Source organism: Crocuta crocuta, unplaced genomic scaffold (assembly GCF_008692635.1).
Source record: "Crocuta crocuta isolate KB4526 unplaced genomic scaffold, BGI_CrCroc_1.0 scaffold30, whole genome shotgun sequence".
Taxonomy (NCBI): Eukaryota; Metazoa; Chordata; class Mammalia; order Carnivora; family Hyaenidae; genus Crocuta; species Crocuta crocuta.
The window spans coordinates 11,290,429-11,309,795 of NW_027528345.1; the positions used below are offsets into that span (position 1 = coordinate 11,290,429).

Here is a 19,367-nt window from a genome sequence, read left to right on the forward strand (position 1 = left end):
CAAAAAGGAAACCTAAAAAAAAAAAAAAAAAAAAAAAGAACATGAAATTCATACTTCTAGATAAAAAAACATTCACTAGTACAAGTGGCAACTGTTTTCAAGGCCCTCATTTTCCTGAACAGTTTCTACTTATTCTGATTACAGAAGCTGTCTTCAGAGACTGCTTGCCAAAATCAGAGGTGAGGCTGTTGACATTGAGTTATCCAGCAGATGTTTCACTCCTAACTTTTCCCTAAATAAAGTTTTCCTCCAAAGATGTGTCACTAACCTCCTCTTCAGGAATGGCGATCTTCTCATCAAAATAGGTGGTGAAGGGCTCCTGGGAGTGCCCAGTGGATTGGGAAAGAGACGAGTTACTATAGGCAGGGTTGAGGGTACCAAGGCTGGCAGAGTCCCCATGGTCTCCAGAAGCATCATCTAAATTAACAGGTTTGAGAAGAAATAAAAATGAACAAAATACACTAACAACTCATCCTTAGTAACTTTTAAATTAAATCTTTTAATACCTAAAAGCACAAGACCAACCTGACTCTACTCAATGTATTTCTAATGTTTTATTTATATTTTTAATAAATTAATTCCTTTTTTTAAAAGTTTATTTTGTGAGAGAACACCAGTGTTAGGGAGGGGGGGAGACACAGAGAGAGAGAATAAGAGAGAGAAAATCCCAAGTAAGCGCCACGCTGTCAGCACAGAGCCCAATGCAGGGCTCAAACTCACAAACCGTGAGATTATGACCTGAGTTGAAGTCAAGAGTTGGATGCTTAAACGACTGAGCCACCCAGGCGCCCCCCAAATAAATTAATTCTTTAATAGGCAATATATTCAGAGATGGAAATTCGGGAAATAAAAAAGCTTACAGTAACAAAGTTCCTTCTCACCCCTCTTCCCCACTCTGCTCTTGATCAGTTTTAACACTCATCTTGCCATGGTTTTCCTACTTTCACACTTCTTTATTCCCAGGTGGCAATTTTTAGAACCATTTCATTTTCTTCCGAAACTATGGATGTCTAGGGCTCAAAATATAACACTCCCAGACTGGTAACCTAAAATCCTAACTTTTAGAAGAAAAGAACTAAGTCTGTCTAGTTCTGTCGCCAACTCATCATTTGTTTGGTAGGATTTATAAGAATCATCCTTGGACATTACACCTCTGTCAGGATTCTCAATCAATGTGGAAATTGAAAACTCCTGCCACAGTTCAAGCTAAAATCTGAACCTGCGGGGAAACCACCAAGCAGGAATCCTTTGCCTCCTGACTAAGGTCTCCAGTGAAGAGCTTCGGGTCACAGAGTGTGGGCGCCCTCATGATAGGAGGGCTCATCTTAGACTGGTAATCAGTGTTTCCCTGAGTCCTGAATTTCGCAGTTAGTCTTAAGCGCTAGGAAGGGGAGGGTCTGGGAGAAAAGGGCTAATCTGCCAGAAGGACACAAAGCCTAGTTTGGTAGGCATCAAACGGGTACTTTGAGCCACAGAGCTCTCTAATGTTAGGGTTTCCAAGAAATCCTTGCAACCTCCAATTAGAAAAACAAAAGCTTTCTTTCTATAGGGAGCTGACCCACTTGATGTGAAGTGGCCCTGAATTAATGAAGAAATTTAAAGAAAAGGAATGAATATTCTAAAGGGGACATTTAGAATTAGGAAGGATTACAGCACTCAAGAAGCTCTAATGAAATACAGTTTAAGGTGCTTGCTCGGTATTTTACTGCTCCTTACGTTAAGTATTTGCAGTGAAGAGCCAAGCATTCTAAAGAATTTAATGCCAGGTCTGTGATTAATACTGCCCTTGCAATCATTACTGCTATAGAAACCAAACTTGTAACTAATCTTGGCTCATCTCAGAACTGCAAGTAAGATAGGAGACAGATCTCTGTAGTTATAAATCTATTTCATTTACAGCCTCTAGGTTACCAGATGGTGACTGGATTGGACCTGATTGGAGCAGGTCTCTGTGATGATACTGTTGGCTAGGGAAGAGGAGTTAAGGACAGTTTTTGTTACCACAGAAGACAAGAAGGAAAATATGGTCAATTTCCATTACTGATTTAAACCTAATTCTGGGGCGCCTGGGTGGCTCAGTCAGTTAAGTGTCTGCCTTTGGCTCAGGTCATGATCTCATGGTTTGTGGGTTTGAGTCCCACATCAGGCTCTGCTGACAGCTCAGAGCCTGGAGCCTGTTTCAGATTCTGTGTCTCCCTCTCTCTCTGCCCCTCCTGCTCATGCTCTGTCTCTGTCTCTCGCTCTCAAAAATAAACAAACATTTTAAAAAATTAAAATAAAAAATAAACTTAATTCCAAATAAAAATCATACAATAACACAAAGCTGTAAATTACCATCCGGCATCTTCTGTTCAGGACCCAATACCATGGTGGATGCCTGAGTGTCCAAGTTCTTAGAATAGGATTCTGGAAAGGAGAAAAGGAAGAGAGGAATCAGCAAGAACAAACTAAAAAGTTCAGAACCAGCGTTTTGTTACTCTGCATAACTGACCCCGTACTATATGAAAAGAATTATTCTACTGAACTAGATAACCTTGAAAATAGTTACAGTTTTCAGAGTATGACTGAGATATTTAATAAAAAATATAAAAGTCTTGCTAATGAGACTTCAAAACCAAACTGAAGCAAAAGGTATTTCAGGAAAGTAGGTAAATGCTTTTTAATAAGCATCCACAGAGAGGCTGCTAGGCAATTCCCCAGTTTCTGCCTTTTGCTTCCAGAATAACTCAAATACTTAAAACCAGATTGGTCTGCCTGCCTTTACAAGTTTTTAAGGACAAAGATCTGTAACTCTTTTTGATCTAAGAAACATTATAATTAAGCTCATGCTTCAATTTTCTGAAAGGGGGGAGAAAAGTACCTTACCACCATACTAGCTGAGGAGGGCCATTATCTCCTGGCCTCATATTTCCCTGAGGAGAGAGAGACCTCTCCCGTAACATTTCTCATTCCCTCACCCGTCAACCACTGGGAGCACAAACTAATCACCATGGGCCTCCTCTCCTGGGCTCTCAGGGAGAGATGAGGTACCAGGAGGACTAGGCAGAGTCTGCCGGATGCCAGCACTTCTCTCTCCATCCTGCAAGGCTGGGTTGGGGTAGGGGGCACTGGGGATGAGTGCTTGTCCCAGAAGCCTAGCATCCTGATGGGTTAAGTTTAACCGGGAGAGCGGAGGATGGTAACAAGTCCATCTGGCCACTGGTCTACGGAGTATTCTCCAGTTAACCCCACCAATCAGGCTGATTTTTTAACATTTCGATCTACTGATTAAGGAATTTATTTCTCAGTTTATTTCAAATTTAGCAGAAAGACAAGCCAATATTTATTGTTAACCCTGACTCCCGCCTAAATCCCAATAAAAACTATCCTCCTGGAAAAGTTATAAGACCTTTCCTTAGTTATCTTTTACTGTATAAAGTCTTCATCTTTTGTCCCTTGTTCCTGTCCAAACATTCCTCTACTTTCTTTTTTAAATACTCTATCTACCAACATATTCTGTCCCTATTTTAAAGAATTACAGAATTCAGACCTGAAGGGTTTTAGGTTTCATCTATCTTCCCGGATATAAAACATACCACCAGTTGCTAATTTGGAAAACAATCTTTTACCTCTATTATCACCAGTATCAAGTATTTTGTTGCAATGGACAACTAGCCATGTCTCTCATAACGGGTTTTAAGCCACCATATGGGGAAACACTAGCCAACAGATGCCAGTAATACTGATGACATTCAAACCCTCTTTAGCACCTCACCTAAATGAGATTTCCCTAGCTAACCACTCAGAGTAGCAGTAGCCACTTGGATTCCAATCACAACACGGCCCCTTGACCCCATCCAGAGCCTTTTTATTTTACATAGAATTCTAAGAGGCTAGGTTATCAGGTTATCCTAACCCATCATAAATTAGGCACCGCAAATCAGCTGTGGGACTGTGGCTCTTACAGGAAAAGGGTCTTGAGCCACTTGGTATGAGGTAAAGAGTCCTTTATACTTTGATCAACTCTGAGAACATTATTATTATTTAAAATGATATTAATATTTTAGTATATTAATATAATAAATTTTGGTGTTAATACTGTTAATAACTATTAATATTAATTATATATAACATTCATATAATATGTAATATATAATTATAATACATAAATATATTGTTATTAAGACTAACTCAAGTTTCTTCCAATGTGGCCCTACTCACTAAAACTGACTAAATTAGATTACTTTTATAGTGATAACGGATACCCTGTTTAAGGCACATAAGTGTTGAACACATCTGTTAAATAATTTTAGACAGAAATATTTCATGATAAAATGTTTTACAGTTGTTACTTGTATTCTAAGGTATTATTCCTACACTAATTACATACAGAGCCAATAAGAAGTCTGGTCTTCTCTCTGAAATCTCAGAAATGTATTATTTTAAGAAAGGAAAAGCGATTATAGATTCCATCTTTCTCATCAAAACTTTCAGTCAACAAACTAGAAGTTCCACGGTTTCCAGTGTCTACAGAACATAACGAGGGCAGGGAATAGAGAAGGTCAATTAAGCCTGGTGTTTAAATCGCCATGAAAATTTAAGACTCCTATGGAAGCAGTGAGTTAATGTTAAGAGAGCTGTGCTCCCTAGGACCATACCACCAGATCGTTTCAGTCATTTAACTATATTAATAAAAAGATCAAGTTGAAATACAAGCAATCAGAATCAATCCAGCAATACTTTGATAATTATGATTAATATATCTTTGATAATATTCTAGCTCACCCTCAACCATAAAGTGTCACCTTCTTCCAAAGCCAGCAAGTTTCCTCCTGTCAAACAGCAACAACAGAAAAAATGGCACTCCTGCTTAGATGTACTGTAACTGTTTTATCCCATTCCTTACCAAAGTTGTAAGAATAGGGTGCCTGGATGGCTCAGTCAGTTGAGTGTCAAACTCTTGGTTTTGGCTCAGGTCATAATCCCAGGGTCGTGAGATAAAGCCCCATGTCAGGCTCCTCACTGAGAGTGGAGCCTGCTTGGGATTCTCTCTCACCCTGTACCCCTCCCCAACTTGTGCATACCCACCCTCTTTCAAAAAAAAAAGTTGTAAGAATGTTTACAAGAGGGGTGCCTGGCTGGCTCAGTCTGTAGAACAATAGAGCATGTGACTCTTGATCTCAGGGTCATGAGTTCAAGTCCCACGCCTGGCACAGAGATTACTTTTAAACAAATGTTTTACAAGATAAAAAGGCTAATAAAATTACATTTTCTGTCTAAAATGTTAAAAGGGTACACAACCCTTGACCCAGCAATTCTATTTCTAAGCATGTATCCTAAAGAGACACTCATACAAGGAAGTACGTACAAGGAAACTTCCTGTAACACTGTTTGTAGTATCAAAAGACTAAAAACAATCTTGGTATCAGTCGAAAACTGGTTAAATAGACTATGTACGTTCACAGGATGGAATGCCGTGCAGCTATTATAATAAAGCAAATCTAAGTGTACTGATAGGAGATAATCTCTAACACATGTTTTCAAGTAAAAAACCCAATTTATAGACAGTATAGAATCATTTATATGGCAAGAAGAAAAAAAAGAGGAGGGATGATAATATACATATGTACGTGTATGGACTACCTCCCAAGGACACACCAAAATCTAGTTACGGTGTCCCCAGGATAAAGGAGAGGGGGAGCACAAATAAGGTTGGGTGAAAGGAAGACCTCTCACTGAATATACACCATATACTATTTTGCACTTAAAATCATTTCGGGGCACCTGGGTGGCTCAGTCGGTTAAGCGTCCGACTTCAGCTCAGGTCATGATCTCGCGGTTCATGGGTTCGAGCCCCACATCGGGTTCTGTGTTGACAGCTCAGAGCCTGGAGCCTATTTCAGATTCTGTGTCTCCCTCTCTCTCTGCCCCTCCCCTGCTCACACTCTGTCTCTGTCTCAAAAATAAATAAACATTAAAAATTAAAAAACAATAAATAAATAAAACAAAATCATTTTGTCATGTCCTTGTATTATTTATTTTTTTGAACGTAAAGGTCCTATGGATTCACTCAGCTTCCGAACAAATACTTTCAGGATGTGTAGCTTAACTCTGACAAAACTTCTATAATGGATAATCAGCCATCTGCAGCTGCCCGCCTGGAGGGCATACACTATACTGGGTTTTTTTGGTTTTTTTTATTTCTGAGAGAGAGAGCATGAGCTTGGGAGGGTCAGAGAGAGAGAGGAAGACACAGAATCTGAAGCAGGCTCCAGGCTCTGAGCTGTCAGAACAAAGCCCGACACGGGGCTCCAACCCACAAACCGTGAGATCGTGACCTGAGCCGAAGTCGGACGCTTAACCAACTGAGCCACTCAGGTGCCCCACACTATACTGTCTTAAGTTTAACTTACTACCACTTTGTCTTGGTGCCCAAACAGCCATGCTCTGATATTATGAATTGGGAGTTTCATTTGAATGCAAAAATGAGAAGCTGCCACATCAGGAAGCAGTTTCCTGACTCCTTAATTTGGATATCCCCCCAAAACACATTAGCTATAATCAATACTGAACATCTAATTAACATTATTTCATGTGTTCTCTTAGTATTCACAAGAACTCTGGAAGAACAGTTCATTTTTTGAAGCACAATTTAGATAGCCCAAATCTGGGTTTTTAAAAAAAAATTTTTAATGCTTTATTTATTTCTGAGAGAGAGAGGCAGCGTGAGCAGGGGGGTATCAGAGAGAGAGGGAGACACAGAATCTGAAGGAGGTTCCAGGCTCTGAGCTGGCAGCACAGAGCCCGAAGCAGGGCTCAAACCCACGAACTGCAAGATCATGACCTGAGTGCTTAACTGACTTAACCGACTGAACCACCCAGGTGCCCCCCAAATCTGTTTTTAAATTTCCACCAAAAAAGTATGAAATACTGTACATTAAAACACATATAAGTTAAGGGTCATGATCTCATGGTTCCTGAGATCCAGCCCCAAGTTGGGCTCCACACTGACAGTGCAGAGCCTAGGCGCTTGGGGTTCTCTCTCCCTCCCAAAATAAATACACAAACTTAAAAAAAAAATACATATACACACATGTGTATGCGAGGGAGAGGTAGAGGGAGAGGGAGAGAGGGGGGAGGGAGAGGGGGAGAGGGAGAGAGAGAGAAAGAGAGAGAGAGAAATGTTCTTTCCCTATGGTTAAAAAAAAAAGTTTGAATTTGAAATACTTTTTTCTTATAAAATTTCCCTGTTGAGAATAGGGGCCCTCAAAACTATTTCACTGATTTCAGAGACGCCTGGGTGGCTCAGTCAGTTAAGCACCCCACTCTTGATTTCAGCTCATGATCTCACAGCTCATGAGCCCGAGCCCCAAGTCAGGCTCTGCACTGAAACTATGGAGCCTGCTTTGGATTCTCTCTCTCTTTCTCTCTGCCCTTCCCCTGCTGGTGCACGTACTCCCTCTCTCAAAATAAACAAACTTAGGGCACCTGGGTGGGTCAATTGGTTAAGCCATCTGATCAGTTAAGCATTCAACTTCAGTTCAGGTCATGATCTCACGATTTGTGGGTTTGAGCCCTACATCAGGGCTCAGAGCCTGGAGCCTGCTCTGGATTCTATGTCTCGGTCTCTCTCTACCCCTCCCCTGGTTCGCATTTGCTCGCTCACTCTCTCAAAAATAAACAAACATTAAATAAATAAGTAAACTTCAAAACAAAACAATTTCATGGATTTCAGAGCTGTGTTCAACACTGCAAAAGTCTCCCTCAAATTAATAGGGAGGAATGTTTTTGAACATTTCTCTAATTCATTCCTTTTAATCTCCTGCCCCTATAAAAACAAAATCAAAGACAGCATTAAGAAGGAAAAGCACTCTCACAGAGGGAACCTAAAGTGTTTATATGGAAGCAATTGATTAAATACATGTGATCAGGAATGTTTAAAGCTGACTGGCAAAATTCACACCAAGGTAGTCAGGACTCGCTTTTGCAAAGCATGTAAGGGCTGAACATCCCCACCTAGATTTAGACCTGCAGGTGCTACACCACGAAACCCCACCCCACCAAAGCCCATGTGAGGAGTAAAATAAAACAACATAACATAAAATAGACTGGCAAAGCCACCTTTTTCTCCTTGAAGGTTCCCTCAGAAAATTTTTCAGTGCCAGCAACATGCTGGTGACAAAGTTGAAACTGCCAGATGCACAGATCAAGGCTTTAAAAAGTGATACCCAAGTTGTTTATTGGAGGATAACAAGGAGTTGAGATAAAAAGAAAAATTCAATTTGTCTGAAGAAATGTAAACATTTCTAGATCCTTCTAAAATTCCCTTTTCCCCAAAAGTCTCCTTTAAGGCTAAAGTACTTGATATTCCCACTAAGCTATTATTATTAATCTAACACCTATGCTGCATAAGACGTTCTTCGTGAAGGTGAGCTCCTGCCCTGGGCGATTGGGAGTCAATAAAACTCTGAAATATTCGAGTGGTTCGAACAGAGCCTATTGTTTTCTGAACCCTGTGTATTTTAATAAGGAAGATTACTAGCCACTTTTTAAAAATAAGACATTATTACTTTCTTTTTCCATTCCAGACCAAAAAAAAAACATTTTCAGAGTTATTCCATTGAGAATGTCCATCGCAGCAGTTCCAAAACTCGATTTGCCCCCGCTGAGAATGAGAGGGAAAGAAACAGCTTAGAAAAGCCATGTGAACCAATTACTAGCAGAGGAATTAAATGGTAATCAAAACTCCAAACAAACAAAAGGTCCAGGACCGGGTGGGTTCACAGGTGTATCCTGCCAAACATTTAAAGAACACTTGATATCTATTCTTCTCAAACTATTCCAAAAAATAGAGGAGAAAGGAAAACTTCCAAATTCACTCTACAAGGTCAGCATAACCCTGATACCAAAACCAAAGAGTACAAAACAAAACACTACAGGCCAATACCCCTGATGTACACGGATGCGAAAACCCCCAACAAAATATTAGCAAACCAAAGTCAACAACACATTAATAGGATCATTCACCATGACCAAGTGGGATTTAGTTCAGGAAAGCAAAGGTGGTTCAGTATTTGCAAATCAATATGCTGTATCACATTAACAGGAGAAAGGATAAAACCATACAGTCATCTCAATGGATGCAGAAAAAGCATTTGACAAAATAGGATATCCATTCAGCGTAAAAACTCAACAAAGTGGGTTTAGAAGGTACATACTTCAACATAATAAAAACTATAAATGACAAATCCACAGCTATCATCATACTCAACAGTGAAAAGCTGAAAGCCTTTCTCTAAGATCAGGAACAAGACAAGGATGTCCACTCTTGCCACTTTTATTCAACATAGTACTGGAAGTCATAGCTGCAACAATCTGACAAGAAATAAAGGCATTCAAATTGGTAAAGAAGTAAAACGGGCACTATTTGTAGATGACATGATACTATATATATAGAAAATCCTAAAGACTCCAGCAAAATAACTATTACAACTAGGAAATGAAAGGACACAAAATTAACATACAGAAATCTGCTGCACTTCTATATACTAATAATGAAATTGCAGAAAGGGAAATTAAGAAAACAATCCCACTATTGAATCACTCCAAAAAGAATAAAATACCTAGGAATAAATTTAAGCAATGCGGTGAAAGACCTATAACTCTGAAAACTGTAAGACACTGATGAAACAATTTGAAGATGACACAAACAAATGGAAACATTCACCATGCTCATGAAATGGAAGAATTAATATTGCTAAAACGTCTATAGCAACCAAAGCATCTACAGATTCAAGGCAATCCCTATCAAAATGCCATTTTTCATAGAAGTAGAATAAATAATCCTAAAATTCGTATGGAACCACCAAAGACCTCAAGAGGAAGAAGAACTAAGCTGAAGGTATCACACTCTCAGATTTCAAACTATAGTACAAAGCTACAGTAACCAGAATAGCACGGTACTGGCACAAAAATAGACATAAAAGGTCAATGGAACAAAATAAACAGCCCAGAAATAAACCTATGCTTACATGGTCAGTTAATCTATGAGAAAAGTAGTGAGAATATGCAATGGGGAAAAGATGCTTCTTCAATAAATGGTGTTGGCAAAACTGGACAGCTACATGCAAAAGAATGAAACTGGACCACTTTCTTACACCACACACACACACACACACAAAAAACTCAAAATGATTTTTTTTTACATTTATTTATTTTTGGGAGATAGAGTGAGATACACCGTGAGCGGGGAGGGGCAGAGCGAGAAGGAGACACAGAATCTGAAGCAGTCTCCAGGCTCTGAACAAGCGTTCAGCACAACTCTAACCCACAAACTGTGAAATCATGACCTGAGCCGAAGTTGGACACTTAACCGACTGAGCCACCCAGGCGCCCCTCAAAATGATTTAAAGGCCTAAATGTGAGATCTGAAACCATAAAACTCCTGAAACATAGAAAGTAATCTCTTGGACATCAGCCTCAGCAACATATTTATGGATATGTCTCCTCAGGCAAGGGAAACAAAAGCAAAAATAAAGTACTGGGACTATACCAAAATAAAAAGCTTTTTCTTCTTTTAAGTTGGTTTGTTTATTTGGGGGGAGGGGAGAACCAGCGGGGGAGGGGAAGGAATAGAGGAGGACAGAGGAGCCGAGGCAGGCTCCGCACTGACAGCAGAGAGCCTGATGCAGGACTTGAACTCACAAACCATGATCTTGATCATGACCTGAGCCAAAGTTGGATGCTTAATCAACCAAGCCACCAGGAACACCAAAATAAAAAGCTTTTGCACAGCAAATGAGATCATCAACAAAACAGAAAGAGAGAAGATATTTATAAATGATATATTTGATAGGGGTTAATATCCAAAATACATAAAGGACTTACACAACTGAAAACCAAATAACCCAAATATTCTGATGAGAAATGGACAAAAAGCTTGAATAGACATTTTCCCAAATACATATAGGGGACCAACAGACACATGAAAAGATGCTCAACACCACTAATCATCAGGGAAATGCAAATCAAAACCACAATGAGATATCAACTCACACCAGTCAGAATGGCGAGTATCAAAAAAACAAGAAAGTGTGAGGATGTGGAGAAAAGAGAACTCTTGTGCACTGTTTACTACAAAATGATTTACAATAGCCAAGATATGGAAGCAGCCCAAGTGTGTATAGATAGATGAATGGATAATGAAGTGATAAATACACACACATACACACATGACAGGCTGTTACTTACCCATAAAAAAGAATGAGATCTTGCCATCTGTGACAACATGTATGGACCTAGAGGGTATTATGCCAAGTGAAATAAGTCAGACAGGGAAAGACAAATACCATATGATTTCACTTCTATGTGGAATCTAAAAAGCAAAACAAACAAATGAACAAACTCTTAAATACACAGACCAAACTGATCGTTACCTGAGTGGAGGTGGGAGGGAAGAGGGGCAAAATAGGGAACGGGGATTAAGAGACACAAACTTCTGGGTGCCTGGGTGGCTCAGTCCATTAAGCATCTGACTTCAGCTCAGGTCACGATCTCATGGTTTCTGAGTTCGAGTCTTGCATTGGTGAGCTTGAGCCCTGCATTGGGTGAGCATGATCCCCCGCTTCGGGTGAGCCCCATTTCTCTCTCTCTCTCTCCCTCCCCACCAACCCTCACTCACTTCCACCCTCTCTCTGTCTCTCTCTCTCAAAAAAAGTACAAACTTCCAATTATAAAAAAGTCATGAAAATGAAAAGTAGAGCATTGGGAATATAGTCAATAATATTGTAATAACATTACATGGTGACAAATTGTAACTCCACTTACCACGGAAGTGCCCCATAATGTACAGAATCATCAAGTCACTAAATTGTACACCTGACTCTAATGTAACACTGTATGTCAACTACAATAATTAATTTTTTTACTGTTTATTTATTCTTGAGAGAGACAGAGCATGAGCAGGGGAGGGGGAGAGAGAGCGAGGGAGACACAGAATCCGAAGCAGGCTCCAGGCTCTGAGCTGCCAGCACAGAGCCCAACGCGGGGCTCAAAGCCACAAACCATGACCTCATGACCTGAGCCGAAGTCAGGCAGTCAACTGACTGAGCCACCCAAGCACCTCTATAGTGATTAATTTTATGAAAAACCTCGTGAATTTCTAAATTATTCTCGAGGATATAAAGTTTAGAATTTTTAAAATTTAGATATAAGTGTACCCTATTTTTCTCTTATGAAAATGAATCTGATATAAAATGAATAATGAAGAAAAGACAGGTTGAAGACTGATTACACCTACCTCTGCAAAGGAACAAAATGAAAAGTCCCTGTGGTGTTAGTTTAAGAAAAGGCCTCGAAACTCTAATCCTCACTACCTAAGTAAAGAATGTCTTCATATTAGAATGTCTTCAGCCAAAGCCACAGAAACACACCCAGTTCGTAAAGTACAAACAGTACTCCCATTGTACAATGTGCTTACTACGCATCAGGGCTTCTGCGTGTGTGTGTCACTTTCTCACTGTGGCACATTGGGCCATTAAGATACCAGTGTGGGCTGTTTTTCTTTTTACTGACTTTGTATATCGTAGTAATAATCTCAAAATTGGGGTTATCTTGCTTAGCCTACCAGAGAACCACAATTTCATCTCAACAAGTCTGCCGTTTCTCACTTGAGCTGGACTTCTGAGAATCTGTTTTATAGTTAAGAAAAACCTGACACTGGGAACGTCTAATGATAAAAAGAAAAAAAAAAAAAAAGAAGAAAAAGAGAAAATGTTAGGCAGCAAGGAGAGAGCGAGTAAGAAACGGGGAGAAAGATAATGAAAGTGGCTGCCTGGGTGTCAAAGATGATAACAGCTGGGAGAAAGGCGGCCAGGCTGCCCAGAAGTCCTGATCTTTCAGAAAAAAAAAAATATCACCTACCAGCCAGAGACCAGGATTAGAAGGGCCTGCTACCTACTACAGAACACTTCCTCTCCTCATTGCTGAGGCTTAACCAGCTTCAGCTGCTCACATGTCAGGGTCACTGAAGTCTTACTTCTGGAGACTGTAGCTGGGTCTCTGTTCCTCCCAATTCTCATACCGAGAGCTTCCTCTGACTTCTTCCTAACCAGAAGTATACAGCAGTGCGTTTCCCTTTGGGGGAACCAACCTGGCCTCCCCGCCTCACACATCTATCCTGCAACACAGCTCTAAGCTCTGTGAACAACTTCAAAGACCCCTTTATATCGAAATAAGAAAGTCTCTTAAATAAGTCTATACTCACTCATGCCTCAGAAAAAATGTTTTGCCCTCACACTTGCATGTAGTTTTTCTCTGGTAAATGTGAAGAATGATTATTCATTCCAGTGACACATACTGGCCCCTCGGACGTAGCCTGGTCTTAACAACCTGAGTACGTATTTTCCTCAACATGTCTTTTCTTAAAGCAAAGAAAAATTATTTATTTTATATATTTATTATTTATTATAATTTATTGTATTATAAACTGTACAGACACTTACTACAAGATTCTCCAGCTGCACACCTGCCTCCTTCTATTCTGTGGAACCTGTTTAAAATTTTAATAATTAACTTGCAGCCTTCTCCTGTCATTATCATTACGTAAGAGTTTTAACAGTCACTTGATTCCTAGTGATAAATGGGACCAAAACAAAAATAACCCATACAAGATGACCTAAGAACCTCAACTTCCCAATTCAAGTTTCCAGTAAAGACTTGAAACTTTGGACCTCACACACAAAAACTATGACTTCAGCCTTAAATTAAAAGTGGAAGAGGAACCAGACAGTAAGTATATTTTTTATCATTCCCGGCCAACTGTTTTATATTCCATTCTGATTTTATTATAGTTTATAATACAAACAATGTATCTTATCCATGATGTCCCTGGTGATCCCTGAAGGGTTCTTCTTTGTGTCTCCAGGGGCCAAAAAGTGTTCATTGTTGAATATGCTTGTTAAATTATCAAAGGAATAAATGGCATCTGAAGAGTGACAAGAGGGGCCTAGGTCTTCCAAATCCTTATATTCTGCACATTCAAATGCTCCCTGCCTTCTTTTCCAAAATATTTTATTCAGACCACAGAGACTCAGATGGTAAGGATGACGACGATATTAGGGCAAAAGGCTTCCCTTTCTGCCTCAAACACTCAACTCTTTGAAGATGTCACTCCCTTTCCTCCTTATTCAAGCACAAGTACAGAGGTTTGAGGAAGACACTCCTCTACTCTCACCAAACCCACATCCAACTTTCAGCCGTATGGGAAGCACTAAACTGTCTCATTCCAAAGCTAAATAACTGAACTCATACCATCGGTACTTCAGCCAAATCGGGCCAGCATACTCTTTTTCATAAATTCAGAGTTTCTCATTTTGTGATTTTGCTACCTGTATAAACAGCAGCTTTCATGGAAGGGGAGAATCGGAAGACAAAACAGTACCTTCCAGATAACACCAAGAGAACTTCAGAGAGACTTTTAGGGGCACCTGGGTGGCTCAGTCAGTTCAGTGTCTGACTCTTGATTTTGTTTGGCTCAGGTCATGATCTCACAGTTCGTGAGTCCGAGCCCTGTACCCAGCTCTGGAGTGGAGCCTGCCTAGGATTCTGTCTCCCTCTCTCTCTGCCCCTCCCCCCTCTCAAAATAAACAAACAAACATTAAAAAGAAGTTTTAAAACAAGAGAGACTTTTAAGCTCATGGAGAGGATATAAATCTGTCTGCTGACACTTGTATTTATGTACACGGGGATGAGACAAGGAATAAAGACGCCTTTCACTCCACAGCACCCACCCAAAAGATGCTACTTTATGGATACCATTCTCTAACCTCTATCCCTATCCCTAACCTTCACTTCAACAGTCAAAACTGAAATAAACTTGCCTAACAGCTGCTCTGTAGAGTAATCCAAGGAACCACTGCGGATTTCCTAACAGTAAAGTAAGATTAGATTCATACCAAGCTTCCCCATTCATTAACAAGAAGTGCTGCCAAGCTGCCCAGAAATTCCCCTTTCAAGTCCCACAGTCATCCCGGAAACACGAGAAGCCAAGTACACTGCAATCATGGCCTTTTTGGTTACTGGATCCAAAATAAACTGGGCCTAGGCCAAGGCTGTCAATGAAGTATTTTCCAATGAAAAACAAAAACAGCCCAAAAAGTTCTGAGGATTCATTTACTCAACACAGCTATCCCAGCCATACCTAGTATAGTGACAGTGTCCAACCTTATTTAATGATATTAAACTAAAACACCCAGTAGAAAGCCTCTCTAATCACCTGGAATTATACTATGCCTTCAGGTCAACGTTAACACTATGGATGGAAAACAAGGGCCTAAGGGTTCATTCACAATAGGCTCACAGGACTCTGAGCAAAGGGTGAGTTATAAAGTCAGACTTGTTTAGACGGGAATCTTTAGGGTAAAGAAGGCACATGTAAGTAATAAAAATTCCTACACGCCAAGAACGAAGCCACTTTATCTGTATCAACTTATTTTACACCAACAACCCTGTAAGACTGATATTACCAATTCCCATTTTAAGTTCCAGGAAACAAAAGAACCAGGCGACTAAGCAACTTGCTCAAAGCACAGACGTGCTTACACAGCCCTGACGTGGTATGAACTGGTGGGCCTTGGATTTCACAGGGGTCAAGGTAAAGCGTCCCAGGGTTTCACCAATATTCACTAAAATAATGGCCAGCAAAAGTGTCTGGAGACCTATCTGCCCTTGCTTCTCCTTCCACAGAATTTCTGCTTTTCCCTTCCATTGAAAAGTATGCCACGTTCCTCTAACTTCACAGCACTCCTCTGAAAGCAACCGCCAGTATGAAAGCATGTTCAGTTTACACACAGGAAAACTCAAGCCCAGGTTCTTCAACGTCTTCCCTAATGAGGCTCTTTGAAATCGTCTGGTACATGAGTCGGGGAATGGGGGCCGGGGGGGAGGNGGCATCCACCCCGCTTACATACCGTGTGCCACAATGACCCTTATACAAGTACCTGGAGCCTGGAGGCGGCACAAACAGCCCTACCACCAATCTACACACGAGTACTCAGCGGCCTGCCCAGGCCCTTCACTCGAAGGCGCTCCGTGGATGTCGGCGGCACTAAAGTGGTCTTTACAGTTGAAGAGGGGCGGCGGGAGGCCCAGGAACGGGCGCAGCCCCAGGGCTCCGCAGATAAGAAAACGACCGCCGGGACCTTGCCCTGCGCCGGTCGCCTCCTCCGCGGCGTGAAGCGGGTCAGCGCACCCTGGATCACGGGTTCCGGAGCGGCGGCAGGTCCAGCCGGGGGTTCGGCCATTTCTCCTAGGCCGCTGCGGGGAAGGGGCGAGGCCCCCACAACCTCGGGCGTTCGCTCTCTGGCCCCCTGCTCTCCGTCTTCCTTCGAATAAGGCGGCTCCGNCGGGCCCTCTCTGCCCGCACCTCCCCTCGCCGCCCCGCACGGCGCCCCGCACGCCCCATACTGGCCCCGGCGCCTGCTCCCTGGCCCACCCTCGAGCCCTCCCGGCCGGCCTCGGGAAAGCGGTGCGGCCGCGTGACCCCTGACCTCGCCCGCCAGTCGCCTTACCAGCTCGGCAACCACCAGACAGGACGCCCTCGCGCTGGCCGCTCCATATCCCGCGAGCTAGCGCCGAGCCGGCCAACCCCCTACACGCCCCGCGATTGGCCGACAGGACCGCGGTTGCACATTCCTATTGGCTGGACTCCTCGTATTCCCGGTAGCTGCCTGCGCGCGTGGCCAGCCGAGGGCGTCCCGAGGGTCCGCCCACCGCAGGGTCAGGCTGGAGGCGGGGCCACGGCGGCCTGGGCGGGATCTGCTTCCCGCGGAGCCATGGCGAGCGCCGGTAGTGCTCCCTGAGTGTGGATCTGGGGGCCCTGGCGCTGGCGCGCCCAGTCCCAGGACAGATCAGTTTCCGACCTTAGTTACCCGCTGCCTCACATAAGGTACTGGCAGTCAAGTCCCCTTTTTTCTAAACTTGGCTCATCGAGGTACAGCTCCACTCTGTAAAGTTTAGCCAACCTGGCAGGACCATTTCGTCTCGTCCCCAGAGCCACACCATAGTATTTGCTGCTTCACCGAAAGCAACCCACACCCGGGAGGAACCGCAAGACATCAGCTAGTGCAGCCAGTGCCACCGCATCAGATGCCTCACTCCCAAAGCCTCGGTAATGAATTGTTTTCCTCCATCCTACTCGCCTGGCTCGCTTCTTCCCCCAAGCTGTATCTCTGCCTACCTAAAAGCGATCCCACTGCAACCCCAGCCCCAGCCTCACACGCCAGTCTTTCCCTGAAGATGATGGCCAGACTAGTGGTGCTTTAGAGGGAAGAAAAACAGTGTGAGGAGCCACCCTCGTTTTCTACAATGTCCTTTAGAGCTTCCAGAAACCTTAGACACCTCCCTACAGCTTACGTTAAAGATAACCAAGCTTATCTAACCAAATTGTAGCTAGAGAGGAAAAGAAGCATAAACCCCTCCAACTTCTTCGCGTAAAAAAAAAAAATGCTAGGAGAAAATTTTGTTAGATAGTAAAAGGAGTCCAAGAGAGGAGGAAGGTGAATGAACTGCCAAAAGAAAACTCCAAATCAAGGGCAAAGTAAAAAATTCAGGGACAAAAAAACTGGACTGAGCATCCTCAGTTAATCTGGTACAGGCTGGTTTCCACACAGAACTTCTCCTGGAGAGAAAAAGAAAATGCACAAATTAGTTCTGAGAATCTCTCTGGCACATCTGGGTAGTTTCAGAAAGGCTTTGATGGAGTCCTTCCAGACCAGAACCTGTCCTTGGGGAACTTCTGCTGCAACTAGAAAGTAAAATGGCTGGAGCCGTTCATGTCACCCTACCAGGTCTGCTCAGCTGAGCAACCTCTTTGGGCTTCCGCACGGTTGCTGGCTACTTACTGAGCTCACAGTGTGGAGCTTCATCCTTCTGAGGTTGCTTCTTCATTGTGCAGGCTGGACTAGACTTCCGAGTGTCGGCTCCTGACTCTATATATGCAGACAAGTGCGCCTCCCTTAGTTAGATAAGGGCACTTGGGCTGCTCTGGGCAACACCACACTGCTAAACCAGACACAGCCGGGAATTTCAAGAGGCAAGCCACACCCTTCCAAGCATAATCATGTTTCATCTTTGACCGGCCATGAAAAGGGAAGCATCATATATCTGCCACTCCTGGATATTAGTGGACAATTGATTGAGTTTGAAAACTTCTATTCTAAGATTTTATCTTTGATCTACCGGCCAGGAGCTGGAGGCCAGTCTGTGAGTGGCAGAGGATGAAAGGGGTGGAGTAAAAGGAATTGCTTTCCTTAAGGATGCCACTCCCCTTGGTGCGAAGCTAGGGTACTTGTACCACAGCAGCATGTGTACCAGGACTCTGCTCCCGTAAGGTGTGAGCTGAAACCAATTAACCCCAAGCCTGACAATTTTCCATAGGTACGTGCAGCACTGATGCAATTATGAGGAGTCTCACGGTGTGGTAAAAGCACCGCCCAGTCTGTCCCTTGGGATCTGAGGGACCCGCTGGCTCAGCCTGGTAAATCAGTGATCCACAGGTTGACAACAAAGCCATGCAAACGAAGGACTGGTGTACCTGATGGAAAGGAAAAAGAAAAAACAAAAAACAAAAACTTGAGACTGTAAAAAAACAAAGCCAGAGCAAGCCCAGAATTTATCAATCTGGGAGGTGGGGAAATAAAAGAATGAGGAAATTATGCCTCTGGCAAATTGTTTAGTAGGCCAGCTGGAGGCCGAGGTGGAAAGGAGACTTGGGGGGCAGGGCAAGAGAGAAGAATGAAGTGGGGTCCTGGGAGGAAGAAGTTGCTGTGTTCAGAAAGTTTTCTGATACGTTTAAAGAAAAATCTGCTTAATACCACACACACACACACAAAAAACCCCTATGAGAATAAGTGCGATAGAAAGAAATGTCTTAGAATGGAAAAGAAAGGAAAGAGTAATCAATTCATAGGCTCCTAGCAGGTGGCTCTGCTTCCTACTCCGAACAGCCGAACAGCCGTAGAGTCAGAAGATCTATGAAATCTCCTGCCCTGGATCTCAGCAAACTCTAAAAGTCATATCGTTACAATGTGACCTGCTCCTTGTCCTTGTTTCTATCTCAGACAAGTTCCCTAAGGCAAAGCTGCCTTAGATTGAGCTGGGCACCAATCTGTCCCCCTTCGCAGGAAAATAAGTACACATGGAATCATCCATGAACTAAAATGTTGGACGAAAAAGCCCTATGTTAGTTTAGGAGTTCGAAAAACAGGAATGGATTCGACAGTGAGACTCTACCATAGCTCCTGTTTCGTTTGCTCAACAGTGTGTCCCTGTATATATACTCCACTCATGCCTTCCAGGTCCGCAGTTCTCACTGACAACATTAATTGCAC

General features: G+C 42.5%; 1 protein-coding gene across 6 annotated transcripts in view; it reads right to left on the reverse strand.

The window, feature by feature from the left end:
* The window catches only part of SLC11A2 (solute carrier family 11 member 2), a 37,417-nt gene extending 19,495 nt beyond the window's left edge, over positions 1 to 17,922 (reverse strand). Inside the window, exons 1-3 of one of the 6 annotated variants that reach the window (XM_077753384.1) lie at positions 17,880 to 17,922; positions 2,335 to 2,406; positions 269 to 417 (exon numbers count right to left, since the gene is read on the reverse strand). In XM_077753384.1, the coding sequence (XP_077609510.1) occupies positions 269 to 417; positions 2,335 to 2,368 (183 nt within the window). In that variant the 5' untranslated portion in view covers positions 2,369 to 2,406; positions 17,880 to 17,922. Of the gene's footprint in view, positions 1 to 268; positions 418 to 2,334; positions 2,407 to 4,764; positions 4,797 to 11,229; positions 11,277 to 15,977; positions 16,187 to 16,228; positions 16,295 to 16,547; positions 16,606 to 17,879 lie in introns of those variants that run through there. The other 5 variants (XM_077753388.1, XM_077753385.1, XM_077753390.1 and 2 more) reach the window with 5 other exon arrangements.
* Positions 17,923 to 19,367: the final 1,445 nt, after the last annotated feature.